The sequence below is a fragment of the Cherax quadricarinatus genome, chromosome 46 (genome assembly GCF_038502225.1).
Source record: "Cherax quadricarinatus isolate ZL_2023a chromosome 46, ASM3850222v1, whole genome shotgun sequence".
NCBI classification, from domain to species: domain Eukaryota; kingdom Metazoa; phylum Arthropoda; class Malacostraca; order Decapoda; family Parastacidae; genus Cherax; species Cherax quadricarinatus.
This window is the reverse complement of record NC_091337.1, coordinates 32,103,637-32,124,565: the sequence shown is the minus strand read 5'-3', so window position 1 is coordinate 32,124,565 and position 20,929 is coordinate 32,103,637. Positions and strand designations below refer to the sequence as shown.

Below are 20,929 nucleotides of genomic sequence, written 5' to 3'. Positions count from 1 at the left end.
TGCACCATGTAAGTGCACCATTACACTGGTTGTGCACCATGTAAGTGCACCATTACACTGGTGCACCAAGTAAGTGCACCATTACACTGGTTGTGCACCATGTAAGTGCACCATTACACTGGTTGTGCACCAAGTAAGTGCACCATTACACTGGTTGTGCACCATGTAAGTGCACCATTACACTGGTTGTGCACCATGTGAGTGTACCATTACACTGGTTGTGCACCATGTAAGTGCACCATTACACTGGTGCACCAAGTAAGTGCACCATTACACTGGTTGTGCACCATGTAAGTGCACCATTACACTGGTTGTGCACCATGTAAGTGCACCATTACACTGGTGCACCAAGTAAGTGCACCATTACACTGGTTGTGCACCATGTAAGTGCACCATTACACTGGTTGTGCACCATGTAAGTGCACCATTACACTGGTTGTGCACCATGTAAGTGCACCATTACACTGGTTGTGCACCATGTAAGTGCACCATTACACTGGTGCACCAAGTAAGTGCACCACTGGTGCACCAAGTAAGTGCACCATTACACTGGTTGTGCACCATGTAAGTGCACCATTACACTGGTTGTGCACCATGTAAGTGCACCATTACACTGGTTGTGCACCATGTAAGTGCACCATTACACTGGTTGTGCACCATGTAAGTGCACCATTACACTGGTGCACCAAGTAAGTGCACCATTACACTGGTTGTGTAAGTGCACCATTACACTGGTTGTGCACCAAGTGTAAGTGCACCATGTAAGTGCACCATTACACTGGTTGTGCACCATGTAAGTGCACCATTACACTGGTTGTGCACCATGTAAGTGCACCATTACACTGGTTGTGCACCATGTAAGTGCACCATTACACTGGTTGTGCACCATGTAAGTGCACCATTACACTGGTTGTGCACCATGTAAGTGCACGTTACATTGCACACTGGCACCATTACACTGGTGCACCATGTAAGTGCACCATTACACTGGTTGTGCACCAAGTAAGTGCACCATTACACTGGTTGTGCACCATGTAAGTGCACCATTACACTGGTTGTGCACCATGTAAGTGCACCATTACACTGGTTGTGCACCATGTAAGTGCACCATTACACTGGTTGTGCACCATGTAAGTGCACCATTACACTGGTTGTGCACCATGTAAGTGCACCATTACACTGGTTGTGCACCATGTAAGTGCACCATTACACTGGTTGTGCACCATGTAAGTGCACCGTTACACTGGTTGTGCACCATGTAAGTGCACCGTTACATTGGTTGTGCACCATGTAAGTGCACCATTACACTGGTGCACCATGTAAGTGCACCATTACACTGGTTGTGCACCATGTAAGTGCACCATTACACTGGTTGTACTCCAAGTAAGTGCACCATTACACTGGTGCACCATGTAAATGCGCCATTACACTGGTGCACCAAGTAAGTGCACCATTACACTGGTGCACCAAGTAAGTGCACCATTAATAATACAGAGAGTAAACATGCATCAAGACAAAAGTGTTAGAGAATGTTACTGTTATGTTGCCAACTTGTTAATAAGAAGTAACTGTATCAACATAAACGACGCTCAAGTGTAGCATCACAGGACCTGTGATCTGAGTGGAGGCTGTGGAAGACACTATCATTTGCAATATATACAATGTAAATACCCTGGCACCGTAAGTTACTAGTCTAACATCTCCGTCATTATATTCTGAACTCTGTAACAATAGGATCAAGGACATCCTAGCAGCCATTTTGTGGCACAATGAATCTAGCTGAGTTAAGTGTTGGGGGAGATTTATTATCCAACTGATCTCTAGAATGAGCCAAAAGATTCTAGAATGAGCCAAAAGATTCGAGATATGACTGTTTTAATTATGCATCATTACAGATTCGTGTCCCTGAGTGGTGGGTCTGCTAGTCGAGACCACACTTGTATATGCTAGTGGTAATGTGTAAGATTCAGTTGACACAGTACACAAGGGTGCTAGTGGGTGTTGCTGTGTGGTGCGTCTGTAAGAGGTGAAGGGTGGCAGTCAGCTCGTACTTTCTGACAGCTGCGGTCCTGTAAGGTATTGAAAGCAAGGAACCCATTTCGACAATCAGCAGGTGTCACGTGTGAATACACATCGTAGGTGATATCCGAAGTAGCATCACACGGTCGCTCATACTGCTCTGATCTACTCATGTTGTCATACTGCGAACCAGAGGCTGCCATGTGGGTCTCCTGGTGATCACTGCCACCAGCAGTGTCTCCTAAGTCAAGTGGTGGTGGACAGGTGGGTGGAGGAGGTAGGAATGCAGCCCAGTTGACCTGCATGACAGATTCACTACTGTGATGCTGCCAAGAATCACAGAGTGATGGGGGTGCCAGTAGTGCAGTGGTGGCATAAGGCTCTACTGCATCATTGAGCCCTTGAACCCGTGGCTCTGCATATTCATTTACCAGTTTATCTGTGTGCAGGAGCCGTGCTGAAGATAAACTAGAGTCCTTGTCACTTTCCGAGGGTCGCCACAGTTTCTGCTCACTGTACATGTTGACTGAGTGATGGTCTGGGTAGCAGGAGGGGTCCTGATAAAGGAACCCATTTCGACAATCAGCAGGTGTCACGTGTGAATACACATCGTAGGTAATATCCGAAGTAGCAACACACGGTCGCTCATACTGCTCTGATCTACTCATGTTGTCATACTGCGAACCAGAGGCTGCCATGTGGGTCTCCTGGTGATCACTGCCACCAGCAGTGTCTCCTAAGTCAAGTGGTGGTGGACAGGTGGGTGGAGGAGGTAGGAATGCAGCCCAGTTGACCTGCATGACAGATTCACTACTGTGATGCTGCCAAGAATCACAGAGTGATGGGGATGCCAGTAGTGAAGTGATGGCATAAGGCTCTACTGCATCATTGAGCCCTTGAACCCGTGGCTCTGCATATTCATTTACCAGCTCCTGCTCACTGTACATGTTGACTGAGTGATGGTCTGGGTAGCAGGAGGGGTCCTGATAAAGGGTAGCAGTGTTAGGTGGGCTGGAAGACGGTGATTTTTGGTGTAGTCGTTTGACATACAGCAAAGTAACCAAGAACACCAAGAGTACTAGAGGTATCAAGAGGTACAGTAGCCAAACTGGCTGCAGTGGTGCATACATTACAGAATCACCATTATCAAGGACTGTGTTGACCCTCTGAATGTTGTGGGTGTCACCGTGTCCTACATCCAGCAAAAAGGGATCACTAAAGGGCCCAAGACCTGCCCCCGTGAGGGCCGCTACACGTACAGTGTACAGACGACCAGGCAGGAGGCCACGAGCCTCCAACCAGGGACTCACGACCGTCTCTGTGGTCTGGCTACCATTATAGCTTATTACTACCTGATAGCCCTGCAGATTCCCTCGAGTTTCATCCACACTTACACTCGACCACCTAATTAGTGCAGAGCCTTCCTCATGTACTGTCACGTGCACCTCACTAGGAGCAGACGCAGGTACTGTGAATGAGAAAGAATTTAAAATAAATTAGAGCTAAAAACTCACAATCAAACAATAAAACAATAACTCCTCTTATATCAAAATGGAAAAAACTGTAACAGGGGAAATTTTTTATGTGTTAAAAGTAAAAAATCCCCCCAATTTTTTTGTGGTCCCATCAAATACTTAAGTTCTAAGGGATTACCCAAACAAGTCAGGTATGCACTGTGGTCAAAATACGAGAGGCAAAAACCCCTCATCTTGGTGGTCATCTATAGGTGATCATGGAAGGTCACAATGAAGAGACAACATAATAAGTGTCCGGGGTCTAAGACTGTTCAACAGCCTCTCATCATACATAAAGGGGATTACCAATAGATCCCTGGCTGTCTTCAGAGGGAACTGGAGAGATACCTAAAGTCATTGCCCGATCAGCTGGGTTGTGGTTTGTACACTAGATTGTGTATGTCCATTAGTAACATTCTGGTTGATCAGACCCTGATCCACCAGAAGGTCTGGTAGAGGTCTAGGACCCTTGAGATGAGAAAGGACCAAAATATTCTTTACAACAGAGCACAATTTCTCTGGCAACTCCCCAGGAAAAATAAAATACCAGGTTAGGCATCATTACCTTATATTTAGACTGAGGCTTAGATCACTGACAGCGCTGCAATGATTTACCTAACAATGGTATCAGAGGGAGAGGCAGGAAAAACTAAAAACCATATTCTTTGAGTCACCACAAAAATAGTAACTACTCCAGTAATTTACTTGCCCTCAGATATCACAGTATCTTCATCGTGGTGTGGCAGCCACCGGGGGGGAAACTTTACTACTGTAGGCTTGTATCTTCATCGTGGTGTGGCAGCCACCGGGGGGGAAACTTTACTACTGTAGGCTTGTATCTTCATCGTGGTGTGGCAGCCACCGGGGGGGAAACTTTACTACTGTAGGCTTGTATCTTCATCGTGGTGTGGCAGCCACCGGGGGGGAAACTTTACTACTGTAGGCTTGTATCTTCATTGTGGTGTGGCAGCCACCGGGGGGGAAACTTTACTACTGTAGGCTTGTATCTTCATCGTGGTGTGGCAGCCACCGGGGGGGAAACTTTACTACTGTAGGCTTGCAAACTGCCTTCATATACAAAGTTCACAGCTGCGAGAGTTTACCACACCAGGAGTGATTTAGATACCAAATAATTCTTGAAGCAAATTTTGGTGAAAGAGGTAATTTCCCAACTGTTTTGGTTGAAAAGGATAAGGTAAGGAGTTCCAAGCTTTCAGTCAAGTTTGTTATATGGGAGAGCAACTTAACCTTTACCACGATTAAGTTGCTATCATGGGAATACTTAACCTACTGAGAAGTAAATCTCTTCTAGAGAAGAGTTTAATCCAGTTTCAGAAGCAGAGTGAAATAATAATTAGTAAAATATAAGAACTTACCATCTTCTGGCGTGGTAAGTGAGTGAGAGTTGCTGGGAGTTCCCTCGATGCTGTGCCAGAAAGGGACGATAAAGAAGGTGTAGGGAGTGTTGGGATGAAGATGATGCAAGAGGTGGGAAGTAGATGAGGTGCCCAGGACAGTAGCTACTTGCACTGTACCCACTTTAGCTACTGTGTACACCAACACTCCTTCCACGGACTCATCTGCCGTGGTCAGGAATTCATAGTTGAGTAGCACACTCTCTGGGGCAGTGATTGTAGCATTAATGAGAGTGACGATGGGGCGAGAGAGGCGTCGGCGAGCCTGTCGCACCTGTTCCACTGTGAGGTTAGGGTCACGAGGAAGGTTGGTGGTCACTGGGTCTGACCAGGGGCTCGGAAATGACGCCCCTTTACTGTTGACAGCACGAACCAAGAAGGTGTAGGTGTGTCCTGGTGTGAGGTGACTTATAATACACGACTCTGGCATCATAGCAGCATCAGCCACACGCCATTCATCCCAACCCGGTCTCCAGTACTCCACGGTGTACCACTGACCTGACTCTACGCTCACTTGAGAGTTGGGAAGCCAGCTCAATTGCACAGATGTTTGGTTCGTTGCTATAATACGTGGCTTGGTGGGAGGTGCTGGCAGCAACAGGGGCTCACTTGCTTTACCATAACGCTCTACTCGCAGTACTGCTGCCTGCTCCACAGTGCCAGTAACTGCAGTTGCACGACAGGTATAGATGCCTGCATCATCTAGATTCACGTTCTTGAGAATAAGAGCACCATTGTCTGGAAGCGATATCCTAGGATCAACAGAGTCTTTGGAGAGTTGACGGGGAAGCAGGTGAACAGATGGACTGTACCACCAGGAGATGGTGGCTTCAGCTGCCTCGCTCACTACCTCACAAGGGAAAGAAGCAATATCTCCTGAAGCAGCTGTAAGATCTTTGGGTTTGATGCCCATTACTGGTGGTGGAAGCGCTGACACAACTGTCACTTCTGCCTGTCCTTTTACACCCCCGCCACTACTCACACCCCAGCAGTAATATGTGCCACTATCCTCTTTAGCTGAATTCCTTAGCATCAGAAAGCGACCATCATCAGACACAGAAGAATGGCCCTTGGTCTGACCCAGAGTTAGAAGAGCTGTTCTATCTAACGTGGGGAGGTGCCACAGTACCAGGGGTTGAGGCTCACCCTTAACATTACATGAAATCGTTACCTCCTCTCCAACCATAACCTGAAAGTTCTGCAGTGAATCTGCCAACTCAGGGGCATCGACGATTTTAACAGTGGCCTGTGCTATGGCGATACCTGCTTCATTCTCCACCTCACACACATAAATACCAGATTCATCTACTGTCACATGTTCCAACACCAAGCGTTGATGCTGTTCCTCTATCCTGACACGACCCAGAGGCATCTTCCCATCTAACCTGCGCCAGGTCACTGTAGGAGCGGGAGTTGCTTGAGCTCTACACTTCAACTCCACTAGCACTCCTGATGGACTTGTAACGTTGGCTGGTCTCTCCTCAAATCTAGGCGGAGCTGAGGATAATTATCGTTATTAATACGAGATAATGCAGTCAACATGGCTGTATAAATCCATATTTACAGGTTCCTTGAAAGTAACAGAAATATAATGTAAGCATATGCTAAGAAACTGACAAGGAATAAATACAGTAATGCACAGAATTACACCACAAAAGAAAATGTAAATACTTACCATACCATGGACGGGGATAGAACCCGCGATCAGAGAGTCTCAAAATTCCAGACCGTCGCGTTAGCCACTGGACCAGCTAGCCACAATAAGATTCATCCACCTAGGTATATTTCTACACCATAGGAAGGTTAGCACAGGCACCTCTGTGACCACAAATGCAAGTTTTTACAGACGAATCTCCAGCTAGCGAGGCCGTGATGAACTCTAGCTCATCTCCCCTAGTTGGATGAATCTTATTTTGGCTAGCTGGTCCAGTGGCTAACGCGACGGTCTGGAGTTTTGAGACTCTCTGATCGCGGGTTCTATCCCCGTCCGTGGTATGGTTTGTTTGCAATCGTGTCATTACGATTTCGTGAGTCATGTAAATACTTACTCATCACAATTAGTTGGGTCGGTGAAGATTCTCTTGTTCCAGCAGCATTACGGGCACGACAAGTGTAGGTTGATGAGTCTTCCTGGATGGCCTGGTTGATGACCAGTATCTGGGTGATACTGATGCGGCTGGAGTTACTCATCTGGCGACCATCCTTCAGCCATGTCACCTCTGGTGAAGGAGTGCCCGCTGGTGGCTGACAATGTAAGGAGACAGAGTCTCCAATGCGGGCCTTCACCAAAGGTTCTGCCTGGCTTTGGAATTCATATGCAAGCATTGCCACAGTCAAGGTGGCATTCTGGGAGCGTGTAGCGCCATAATTATTGGAAGCTACACACCAATATGTGCCAGTATCACTGTCCTTCCTGGTGGAGGTGACACGGAGGAAGAAAAGTGAGCCAGCAGGCAGTAGAAGACGGTGAGAACGAGGGTCTTGTGTAGATGTAATGACCTCCTTGCCGTCACGGAACCATCTGATGCTGGTGGCACCTGAAGCTGTGCAGTTGAGTGTGACTGGGTCATTGCGACGTGCAACCACGTTGCTAGGATGCTCCTTAATCACCGGCGGCCCATCTGAAACATTAATTCTGTGCATCAGTGACTATACAGCTGAAGGATTTATTGGATATCCTTCTGTGCGTATATTATAAAGTGCAGTAGGTTGGCAGACAGCAACCACCCAGGGAGGTACTACCATCCTGTGGTAGTAGGTTGGTAGACAACAACCACCCAGGGAGGTACTACCATCCTGTGGTAGTAGGTTGGTAGACAACAACCACCCAGGGAGGTACTACCATCCTGTGGTAGTAGGTTGGTAGACAACAACCACCCAGGGAGGTACTACCATCCTGTGGTAGTAGGTTGGTAGACAACAACCACCCAGGGAGGTACTACCATCCTGTGGTAGTAGGTTGGTAGACAACAACCACCCAGGGAGGTACTACCATCCTGTGGTAGTAGGTTGGTAGACAACAACCACCCAGGGAGGTACTACCATCCTGTGGTAGTAGGTTGGCAGACAGCAACCACCCAGGGAGGTACTGCCATCCTGTGGTAGTAGGTTGGTAGACAACAACCACCCAGGGAGGTACTACCATCCTGTGGTAGTAGGTTGGTAGACAGCAACCACCCAGGGAGGTACTACCATCCTGTGGTAGTAGGTTGGCAGACAGCAACCACCCAGGGAGGTACTGCCATCCTGTGGTAGTAGGTTGGTAGACAACAACCACCCAGGGAGGTACTACCATCCTGTGGTAGTAGGTTGGTAGACAACAACCACCCAGGGAGGTACTACCATCCTGTGGTAGTAGGTTGGTAGACAACAACCACCCAGGGACGTACTACCGTCCTGTGGTAGTAGGTTGGCAGACAGCAACCACCCAGGGAGGTACTACCATCCTGTGGTAGTAGGTTGGTAGACAACAACCTGAAGCACCAAGCAACACTCACTGAAGCACCAAGCAACACTCACTGAAGCACCAAGCAACACACACTGAAGCACCAAGCAACACACACTGAAGCACCAAGCAACACACACTGAAGCACCAAGCAACACACACTGAAGCACCAAGCAACACACCCTGAAGCACCAAGCAACACACCCTGAAGCACCAAGCAACACACGCTGAAGCACCAAGCAACACACCCTGAAGCACCAAGCAACACACCCTGAAGCACCAAGCAACACACGCTGAAGCACCAAGCAACACTCACCGATGCATCAAGCAACACACACTGAAGCACCAAGCAACACACGCTGAAGCACCAAGCAACAAGCAACACACACTGAAGCACCAAGCAACACACACTGAAGCACCAAGCAACACACCCTGAAGCACCAAGCAACACACACTGAAGCACCAAGCAACACTCACTGAAGCACCAAGCAACACTCACTGAAGCACCAAGCAACACTCACTGAAGCATCAAGCAACACACTGAAACACCAAGCAACACACCCTGAAGCACCAAGCAACACACCCTGAAGCACCAAGCAACACACGCTGAAGCACCAAGCAACACACCCTGAAGCACCAAGCAACACACCCTGAAGCACCAAGCAACACAGCAACACACACAAGCAACACACACTGAAGCACCAAGCAACACTCACTGAAGCACCAAGCAACACTCACTGAAGCACCAAGCAACACACTGAAACATCAAGCAACACTCACTGAAGCACCAAGCAACACTCACTGAAGCAAGCAACAAGCACTCCTGAACAACAACACCCTGAAGCACCAAGCAACACACGATGAAGCACCAAGCAACACACCCTGAAGCACCAAGCAACACACCCTGAAGCACCAAGCAACACACGCTGAAGCACCAAGCAACACACCCTGAAGCACCAAGCAACACACCCTGAAGCACCAAGCAACACACGCTGAAGCATCAAGCAACACACACTGAAGCACCAAGCAACACACGCTGAAGCACCAAGCAACACTCACTGAAGCACCAAGCAACACTCACTGAAGCACCAAGCAACAATCACTGAAGCATCAAGCAACACTCACTGAAGCACCAAGCAACACTCACCGATGCATCAAGCAACACACACTGAAGCACCAAGCAACACACACTGAAGCACCAAGCAACACACACTGAAGCACCAAGCAACACTCACTGAAGCACCAAGCAACACACACTGAAGCATCAAGCAACACACACTGAAGCACCAAGCAACACTCACTGAAGCAACAAGCAACACACACTGAAGCACCAAGCAACACACGCTGAAGCACCAAGCAACACTCACTGAAGCACCAAGCAACACACACTGAAGCACCAAGCAACACTCACTGAAGCACCAAGCAACACACACTGAAGCACCAAGCAACACACGCTGAAGCACCAAGCAACACACACTGAAGCACCAAGCAACACACACTGAAGCACCAAGCAACACACACTGAAGCACAAGGCAACACACACACTGAAGCACCAAGCAACACACACTGAAGCAACACACTGAGGCTGAAACACCAAGCAAGCAACACTCACTGAAGCATCAAGCAACACACACTGAAGCACCAAGCAACACTCACTGAAGCATCAAGCAACACACACTGAAGCACCAAGCAACACACGCTGAAGCACCAAGCAACACTCACTGAAGCACCAAGCAACACTCACTGAAGCACCAAGCAACACACACTGAAGCACCAAGCAACACACACTGAAGCACCAAGCAACACACACTGAAGCACCAAGCAACACTCACTGAAGCACCAAGCAACACTCACTGAAGCACCAAGCAACACTCACTGAAGCACCAAGCAACACACACTGAAGCACCAAGCAACACTCACTGAAGCACCAAGCAACACTCACTGAAGCACCAAGCAACACACACTGAAGCACCAAGCAACACTCACTGAAGCACCAAGCAACACTCACTGAAGCACCAAGCAACACTCACTGAAGCACCAAGCAACACTCACTGAAGCACCAAGCAACACTCACTGAAGCACCAAGCAACACTCACTGAAGCACCAAGCAACACTCACTGAAGCACCAAGCAACACTCACTGAAGCACCAAGCAACACACGCTGAAGCACCAAGCAACCCACGGTGAAGCACCAAGCAACACTCACTGAAGCACCAAGCAACACACGCTGAAGCACCAAGCAACACTCACTGAAGCACCAAGCAACACGCGCTGAAGCACCAAGCAAAACTCACTGAAGCACCAAGTAACACTCACTGAAGCACCAAGCAACACTCACTGAAGCACCAAGCAACACTCACTGAAGCACCAAGCAACACTCACTGAAGCACCAAGCAACACTCACTGAAGCACCAAGCAACACACGCTGAAGCACCAAGCAACACTCACTGAAGCACCAAGCAACACTCACTGAAGCACCAAGCAACACTCACTGAAGCACCAAGCAACACTCACTGAAGCACCAAGCAACAATCACTGAAGCACCAAGCAACACTCGGAGAAGCACCAAGCAACACTCACTGAAGCACCAAGCAACACTCACTGAAGCACCAAGCAACACACACTGAAGCACCAAGCAACAATCACTGAAGCACCAAGCAACACACACTGAAGCACCAAGCAACACACCCTGAAGCACAAAGCAACAAACCCTGAAGTACCAAGCAACACACCCTGAAGCACAAAGCAACACACCCTGAAGCACAAAGCAACACACCCTGAAGCACCAAGCAACACACACTGAAGCACCAAGCAACAATCACTGAAGCACCAAGCAACACACCCTGAAGCACCAAGCAACACACCCTGAAGCACCAAGCAGCACACACTGAAGCACCAAGCAACACACACTGAAGCACCAAGCAACACACACTGAAGCACCAAGCAACACACCCTGAAGCACCAAGCAACACACACTGAAGCACAAAGCAACACACACTGAAGCACAAAGCAACACACACTGAAGCACAAAGCAACACACACTGAAGCACCAAGCAACACACACTGAAGCACAAAGCAACACACCCTGAAGCACCAAGCAACACACACTGAAGCACCAAGCAACACTCACTGAAGCACCAAGCAACACACCCTGAAGCACCAAGCAACACACACTGAAGCACCAAGCAACACACCGTGAAGCACCAAGCAACACACCCTGAAGCACAGAGCAACAATCACTGAAACACCAAGCAACACACACTGAAGCACCAAGCAACAAGCAAGCAACACCACTGAAGCACCAAGACAACACAAGCAACACACACTGAAGCACCAAGCAACACACGCTGAAGCACCAAGCAACACTCACTGAAGCACCAAGCAACACACACTGAAGCACCAAGCAACACTCACTGAAGCACCAAGAAACACTCACTGAAGCACCAAGAAACACTCACTGAAGCATCAAGCAACACACTGAAACACCAAGCAGCACACGCTGAAGCACCAAGCAAACCTCACTGAAGCACCAAGCAACACTCACCGATGCATCAAGCAACACACACTGAAGCACCAAGCAACACACGCTGAAGCACCAAGCAACACACACTGAAGCACCAAGCAACACACACTGAAGCACCAAGCAACACACACTGAAGCACCAAGCAACACACACTGAAGCACCAAGCAACACACACTGAAGCACAAAGCAACACACCCTGAAGCACAAAGCAACACACACTGAAGCACCAAGCAACACACACTGAAGCACCAAGCAACAATCACTGAAGCACCAAGCAACACACACTGAAGCACCAAGCAACACACACTGAAGCACCAAGCAACACACCCTGAAGCACCAAGCAACACACACTGAAGCACCAAGCAACACTCACCGATGCACCAAGCAACACTCACTGAAGCACCAAGCAACACACACTGAATCAGCATCAAGCAACACACACTGAAGCACCAAGCAACACTCACTGAAACATCAAGGAACACACACTGAAGCACCAAGCAACACACGCTGAAGTACAAAGCAATACACGCTGAAGCACCAAGCAACACACCCTGAAGCACCAAGCAACACACACTAAAGCACCAAGCAACACACCCTAATGCACCAAGCAACACACCCTGAAACACCAAGCAACAATCACTGAAGCACCAAGCAACACACCCTGAAGCACGAAGGAACACACCCTGAGGCACCAAGCAACACACCGTGAAGCACCAAGCAACACACCGTGAAGCACCAAGCAACACACACTGAAGCACAAAGCAACACACACTGAAGCACCAAGCAACACACACTGAAGCACCAAGCAACACACCCTGAAGGACAAAGCAACACACCCTGAAGCACAAAGCAACACTCACGGAAGCACCAAGCAACAATCACTGAAGCACCAAGCAACACACACTGAAGCACCAAGCAAAACACTGAAGCACCAAGCAACACACACTGAAGCACCAACCTGAAGCACCAAGCAACACACTGAAGCACCAAGCAACACACACTGAAGCACCAAGCAACACACCCTGAAGCACCAAGCAACACACACTGAAGCACCAAGCAACACACACTGAAGCACCAAGCAACACACACTGAAGCACCAAGCAACACACCCTGAAGCACCAAGCAACACACCCTGAAGCACCAAGCAACACACACTGAAGCACCAAGCAACACACACTGAAGCACCAAGCAACACACACTGAAGCACCAAGCAACACACACTGAAGCACCAAGCAACACACACTGAAGCACAAAGCAACACACACTGAAGCACCAAGCAACAGTCACTGAAGCACCAAACAACATACCCTGAAGCACAAAGCAACACACCCTGAAGCACCAAGCAACACACCCTGAAGCACCAAGCAACACACCCTGAAGCATCAAGCAACACACACTGAAGCACCAAGCAACACACCCTGAAGCACCAAGCAACACACACTGAAGCACCAAGCAACACACACTGAAGCACCAAGCAACACACGCTGAAGCACCAAGCAACACACCCTGAAGCACCAAGCAACACACCCTGAAGCACCAAGCAACACACACTGAAGCACCAAGCAACACACCCTGAAGCACCAAGCAACACACACTGAAGCACAAAGCAACACACACTGAAGCACAAAGCAACACACACTGAAGCACAAAGAAACACACACTGAAGCACAAAGCAACAAACCCTGAGGTACCAAGCAACACACCCTGAAGCACAAAGCAACACATCCAGAAGCACCAAGCAACACACACTGAAGCACCAAGCAACAATCACTGAAGCACGAAGCAACACACCCTGAAGCACCAAGCAACACTCACTGAAACACCAAGCAACACTCACTTAAGCATCAATCAACACACGCTGAAGCACCAAGCAACACACGCTGAAGCACCAAGCAACACTCACTGAAGCACCGAGCAACACACGCTGAAGCACCAAGCAACACACGCTGAAGCACCAAGTAACACACGCTGAAGCACCAAGTAACACACGCTGAAGCACCAAGTAACACACGCTGAAGCACCAAGTAACACACGCTGAAGCACCAAGTAACACACGCTGAAGCACCAAGCAACACACGCTGAAGCACCAAGCAACACACGCTGAAGCACCAAGCAACACACACTGAAGCACCAAGCAACACACACTGAAGCACCAAGCAACAATCACTGAAGCACCAAGCAACACTCACTGAAGCACCAAGCAACACACCCTGAAACACCAAGCAACAATCACTGAAGCACCAAGCAACACACCCTGAAGCACAAAGCAACACACCCTGAAGCACCAAGCAACACACACTGAAGCACAAAGCAACACACCCTGAAGCACAAAGCAAAACACACTGAAGCACAAAGCAACACACACTGAAGCACCAAGCAACACACACTGAAGCAGAAAGCAACACACACTGAAGCACCAAGCAACACTGAAAAACTAAGCAACACACACTGAAGCTCAAAGCAACACACCCTGAAGCACCAAACAACATACCCTGAAGCACAAAGCAACACACCCTGAAGCACAAAACAACACACTCTGAAGCACCAAGCAACACACCCTGAAGCACAGAGCAACAATCACTGAAACACCAAGCAACACACACTGAAGCACCAAGCAACACTGAAAAACTAAGCAACACACACTGAAGCTCAAAGCAACACTCACTGAAGCACAAAACAACAATCACTGAAACACAAAGCAACACACCCTGAAGCACCAAGCAACACACACTGAAGCACAAAGCAACAATCACTGAAGCACAAAGCAACACACCCTGAAGCACAAAGCAACAATCACTGAAGCACCAAGCAACACACACTGAAGCACAAAGCAACTCACACTGAAGCACCAAACAACACACCCTGAAGCACCAAGCAACACACCCTGAAGCACCAAGCAACACACCCTGAAGCACCAAGCAACACACCCTGAAGCACCAAGCAACACACGCTGAAGCACCAAGCAACACACTCTGCAGCTCAAAGCAACACACACTGAAGCACCAAGCAACACACTCTGAAGCACCAAGCAACACACCCTGAAGCACCAAGCAACACACACTGAAGCACCAAGCAACACACACTGAAGAACCAAGCAACTCACCCTGAAGCACCAAGCAACACACCCTGAAGCACCAAGCAACAATCACTGAAGCACCAAGCAACACACGCAGAAGCACCAAGCAACACACACTGAAGCACCAAGGAACCCACACTGAAGCACCAAGCAACACCCTGAAGCACCAAGCAGCACACCCTGAAACACAAAGCAACAATAACTGACGCACCAAGCAACACACCCTGAAGCACCAAGCAACAATCACTGAAGCACCAAGCAACACACGCAGAAGCACCAAGCAACACACTCTGAAGCACCAAGCAACACACACTGAAAAACTAAGCAACACACACTGAAGTACCAAGCAACACTCACTGAAGCACCAAGCAACACTCACTGAAGCACCCAGCAACACTCACTGAAGCACCAAGAAACACTCACTGAAGCATCAAGCAACACACTGAAACACCAAGCAACACACGCTGAAGCACCAAGCAACCCACGGTGAAGCACCAAGCAACACTCACTGAAGCACCAAGCAACACTCACTGAAGCACCAAGCAACACACCCTGAAGCACCAAGCAACACACCCTGAAGCACGAAGCAACACACGCTGAAGCACCAAGCAACACACTCTGCAGCTCAAAGCAACACACACTGAAGCACCAAGCAACACACTCTGAAGCACCAAGCAACAAACCCTGAAGCACCAAGCAACAATCACTGAAACACCAAGCAACACACTCTGCAGCACCAAGCAACACACCCTGAAGCACCAAGAAACACGCCCTGAAGCACCAAGCAACTCACCCTGAAGCACCAAGGAACACACCCTGAAGCACCTAGCAACAATCACTGAAGCACCAAGCAACACACGCAGAAGCACCAAGCAACACACACTGAAGCACCAAGCAACACACACTGAAGCACCAAGCAACACACCCTGAAGCACCAAGCAGCACACCCTGAAACACAAAGCATCAATAACTGAAGCACCAAGCAACACACCCTGAAGCACCAAGCAACACACACTGAAGCACCAAGCAACACACCCTAAAGCACCAAACAACACACCCTGAAACACCAAGCAACAATCACTGAAGCACCAAGCAACACACCCTGAAGCACGAAGCAACACACACTGAAGCACCAAGCAACACACCGTGAAGCACCAAACAACACACACTGAAGCACCAAGCAACACACCCTGAGGCACCAAGCAACACACACTGAAGCACCAAGCAACACACCGTGAAGCACCAAGCAACACAAACTGAAGCACCAAGCAACACACCCTGAAACACCAAGGAACACACACTGAAGCACCAAGCAACACTCACAGAAGCACCAAGCAACACACCCTGAAACACCAAGGAACACACACTGAAGCACCAAGCAACACACCCTGAAGCACCAAGCAACAATCACTGAAGCACCAAGCAACACACGCTGAAGCACCAAGCAACACACACTGAAGCACCAAGCAACACACACTGAAGCACCAAGCAACACACCCTGAAGCACCAAGCAACACACCCTGAAGCACCAAACAGCACACCCTGAAACACCAAGCAACACACCCTGAAGCACCAAACAGCACACCCTGAAACACCAAGCAACACACCCTGAAGCACCAAGCAACACACGCTGAAGCACCAAGCAACACACACTGAAGCACCAAGCAACACACACTGAAGCACCAAGCAACACACCCTGAAGCACGCAGGTAGACAGCAGGTAGACTCCAGGTAACCAGCAGGCAGACAGCAGGAAGACTCCAGGTAACCAGCAGGTAGACAGCAGGTACACTCCAGGTACCAGCAGGTAGACAGCAGGTAGACTGTAGGTAACCAGCAGGTAGACAGCAGGTAGACTCCAGGTAGCCAGCAGGTAGACTCCAGGTAACCAGAAGGTAGACAGCAGGTAGACTCCAGGTAACAAGCAGGTAGACAGCAGGTAGACTCCAGGTAACAAGCAGGTAGACAGCAGGTAGACTTCAGGTAGCCAGCAGGTAGACAACAGGTAGACTCCAGGTAACCAGCAGGTAGACAGCTGGTAGACTCCAAGTAACCAGCAGGTAGACAGCAGGTAGACTCCAGGTAACCAGCAGGTAGACAGAAGGTAAACTCCAGGTAACCAGCACATAGACAGGAGGTAGATTCCAGGTAACCAGCAGGTAGACTCCAGGTAACCAGCAGGTAGACAGCAGGTAGACTCCAGGTAACAAGCAGGTAGACAGCAGGTAGACTTCAGGTAACCAGCAGGTAGACAACAGGTAGTCTCCAGGTAACCAGCAGGTAGACAGCAGGTAGACTCCAAGTAACCAGCAGGTAGACAGCAGGTAGACTCCAGGTAACCAGCAGGTAGACAGGAGGAAGACTCCAGGTAACCAGCACATAGACAGGACGTAGACTCCGGGTAACCAGCAGGTAGACAGCAGGTAAACTCCAGGTAACCATCAGGTAGACTCCAGGTAACCAGCAGGTAAACAGGAGGTAGACTCCAGGTAACCAGCAGCTAGACAGCAGGTAGACTCCAGGTAACCAGCAGGTAGACAGGCGGTAGACTCCAGGTAACCAGCAGGTAGACAGGCGGTAGACTCCAGGTAACCAGCAGGTAGACAGGAGGTAGACTCCTGGAAACCAGCAGGTAAACAGCAGGTAGACTCCAGGTAACCAGCAGGTAGACAACAGGTAGACTCCAGGTAACCAGCAGGTAGAGAGCAGGTAGACTGCAGGTAAAAGCAGGTAGACAGCAGGTAGACTCCAGGTAACCAGCAGGTAGACTCCAGGTAACCAGCAGGTAGACTCCAGGTAACCAGCAGGTAGACTCCAGGTAACCAGCAGGTAGACTCCAGGTAACCAGCAGGTAGACAGCAGATAGACTCCAGGTAACCAGCAGGTAGACAGAAGGTAGACTCCAGGTAACCAGCACATAGACAGGAGGTAGATTCCAGGTAACCAGCAGGTAGACTCCAGGTAACCAGCAGGTAGACAGCAGGTAGACTCCAGGTAACAAGCAGGTAGACAGCAGGTAGACTTCAGGTAACCAGCAGGTAGACAACAGGTAGTCTCCAGGTAACCAGCAGGTAGACAGCAGGTAGACTCCAAGTAACCAGCAGGTAGACAGCAGGTAGACTCCAGGTAACCAGCAGGTAGACAGGAGGAAGACTCCAGGTAACCAGCACATAGACAGGACGTAGACTCCGGGTAACCAGCAGGTAGACAGCAGGTAAACTCCAGGTAACCATCAGGTAGACTCCAGGTAACCAGCAGGTAAACAGGAGGTAGACTCCAGGTAACCAGCAGCTAGACAGCAGGTAGACTCCAGGTAACCAGCAGGTAGACAGGCGGTAGACTCCAGGTAACCAGCAGGTAGACAGGCGGTAGACTCCAGGTAACCAGCAGGTAGACAGGAGGTAGACTCCTGGAAACCAGCAGGTAAACAGCAGGTAGACTCCAGGTAACCAGCAGGTAGACAACAGGTAGACTCCAGGTAACCAGCAGGTAGAGAGCAGGTAGACTGCAGATAAAAGCAGGTAGACAGCAGGTAGACTCCAGGTAACCAGCAGGTAGACTCCAGGTAACCAGCAGATAGACAGCAGGTAGACTCCAGGTAACCAGCAGGTAGACTCCAGGTAACCAGCAGGTAGACTCCAGGTAACCAGCAGGTAGACAGCAGATAGACTCCAGGTAACCAGCAGGTAGGCAGGAGGTAGACTCCAGGTAACCAGCAGGTAGACAGGAGGCATACTCCAGGTAACCAGCAGGTAGACAGGAGGTACACTCCAGGAAACCAGCAGGTAGACAGCAGGTAGACTCCAGGTAACCAGCAGGTAGACAACAGGTAGACTCCAGATAACCAGCAGGTGGACTCCAGGTAAAAGCAGGTAGACAGCAGGTAGACTCCAGGTAACAAGCAGGCAGACTCCAGGTAACAAGCAGGTAGACAGCAGGTAGACTCCAGGTAACCAGCAGGTAGACAGCAGGTAGACTCCAGGTAACCAGAAGGCAGACAGCAGGTAGACTCCAGGTAACCAGCAGGTAGACAGGAGGTAGACTCCAGGTAACCAGCAGGTAGACAGCAGGTAGACTCCAGGTAACCAGCAGGTAGACAGCAGGTAGACTCCAGGTAACCAGCAGGTAGACAGGAGGTACACTCCAGGAAACCAGCAGGTAGACAGCAGGTAGACTCCAGGTAACCAGCAGGTAGACAACAGGTTGACTCCAGGTAACCAGCAGGTAGACTCCAGGTAAAAGCAGGTAGACAGCAGGTAGACTCCAGGTAACCAGCAGGTAGACTCCAGGTAACCAGCAGGTAGACAGCAGGTAGACTCCAGGTAACCAGCAGGTAGACAGCAGGTAGACTCCAGGTAACCAGCAGGTAGACAGCAGGTAGACTCCAGGTAACCAGCAGGTAGACAGCAGGTAGACTCCAGGTAACCAGCAGGTAGACTCCATGTAACCAGCAGGTAGACAGCAGGTAGACTCCAGGCAACCAGCAGGTAGACAGGAGGTAGACTCCAGGTAACCAGCAGGTGGACTCCAGGTAACCAGCAGATAGACAGTAGGTAGACTCCAGGTAACCAGCAGGTAGACAACAGGTAGACTCCAGGTAACCAGCAGGTAGACTCCAGGTAACCAGCAGGTAGACAGCAGGTAGACTAAAGGCAACCAGCAGGTAGACAGAAGGTAGACTCCAGGTAACCAGCAGGTAGACAGCAGGTAGACTCCAGGTAACCAGCAGGTAGACAGCAGTTAGACTCCAGGTATCCAGCAGGTAGACAGCAGTTAGACTCCAGGTAACCAGTAGGTAGACAGCAGGTAGACTCCAGGTAACCAGCAGGTAGACAGCAGGTAGACAGCAATTAGACTCCAGGTAACAAGCAGGTAGACAGCAGGTAGTCTCCAGGTAACCAGCAGGTAGACAGCAATTAGACTCCAGGTAACAAGCAGGTAGACAGCAGGTAGTCTCCAGGTAACCAGCCCCAGCTGTAGTACTGTTATGCATCACTGACTCGGTCTCTCTTTCCTGTGTTCTTAACATTTATTTCCCTCACCTGTGTTGCTCTGTAGTTGTATGTCTGGCACATCTGTACTGTGTTACATGTGTGTTTCATTGAACTGTTTTGTTATGCATGTGTGTTACTACCGCCCCCTGACCCCGCCCCCCGCCCCTCTTTATTATGACTCTGTTCCATCAGTATTTCCTCTCTCATTTCTTCTCTCCCTGCCGTGGCATATCTTGTCATTTCTCCAGGAAGGCTATTGCTTTGTGTCTGTTGTTACTCTGCATGTGATATTCCCCTTGACAGTGTTCACTACTACAAATACACTGACTCACCACCTTAGCCAGTGTTCACTACTACAACTACACTGACTCACCACCTTAGCCAGTGTTCACTACTACAACTACACTGACTCCCTACCTTGAGACTGCTCACTACTACAACTACACTGACTCACCACCTTGACAGTGTTCACTACTACAAAAACACTGACTCCCCACCTTAGCCAGTGTTCACTACTACAACTACACTGACTCCCTACCTTGAGACTGCTCACTACTACAACTACACTGACACACCACCTTGACAGTGTTCACTACTACAAAAACACTGACTCCCCACCTTGGCAGTGTTCACTACCGCAACTACACTGACTGCTCACCTAGACAGTGTTCACTGTTACAGCTACACTGACTCACCACCTTGACAGTGTTCACTACTACAACTACACTGACTCACCACCTTGACAGTGTTCACTACTACAAAAACACTGACTCCCCACCTTGGCAGTGTTCACTACCGCAACTACACTGACTCCCCACCTAGACAGTGTTCACTGTTACAGCTACACTGACTCACCACCTTGACAGTGTTCACTACTACAACTACACTGACTCACCACCTTGACAGCGTTCACTACTACAACTACACTGACTCCCCACCTTGA

At 49.4% G+C, this 20,929-nt stretch overlaps 1 protein-coding gene across 1 annotated transcript in view; it reads right to left on the bottom strand.

The window, feature by feature from the left end:
* Positions 1-1,405: 1,405 nt before the first annotated feature.
* The window catches only part of LOC128705161 (roundabout homolog 2), a 41,899-nt gene continuing 22,375 nt past the window's right edge, over positions 1,406-20,929 (bottom strand). The window contains exons 2-4 of the mRNA XM_070094619.1: positions 6,997-7,569; positions 4,910-6,445; positions 1,406-3,487 (exon numbers count right to left, since the gene is read on the bottom strand). Of these exons, the coding sequence (XP_069950720.1) occupies positions 1,992-3,487; positions 4,910-6,445; positions 6,997-7,569 (3,605 nt within the window). The 3' untranslated portion in view covers positions 1,406-1,991. The remainder of the gene's footprint in view (positions 3,488-4,909; positions 6,446-6,996; positions 7,570-20,929) is intronic.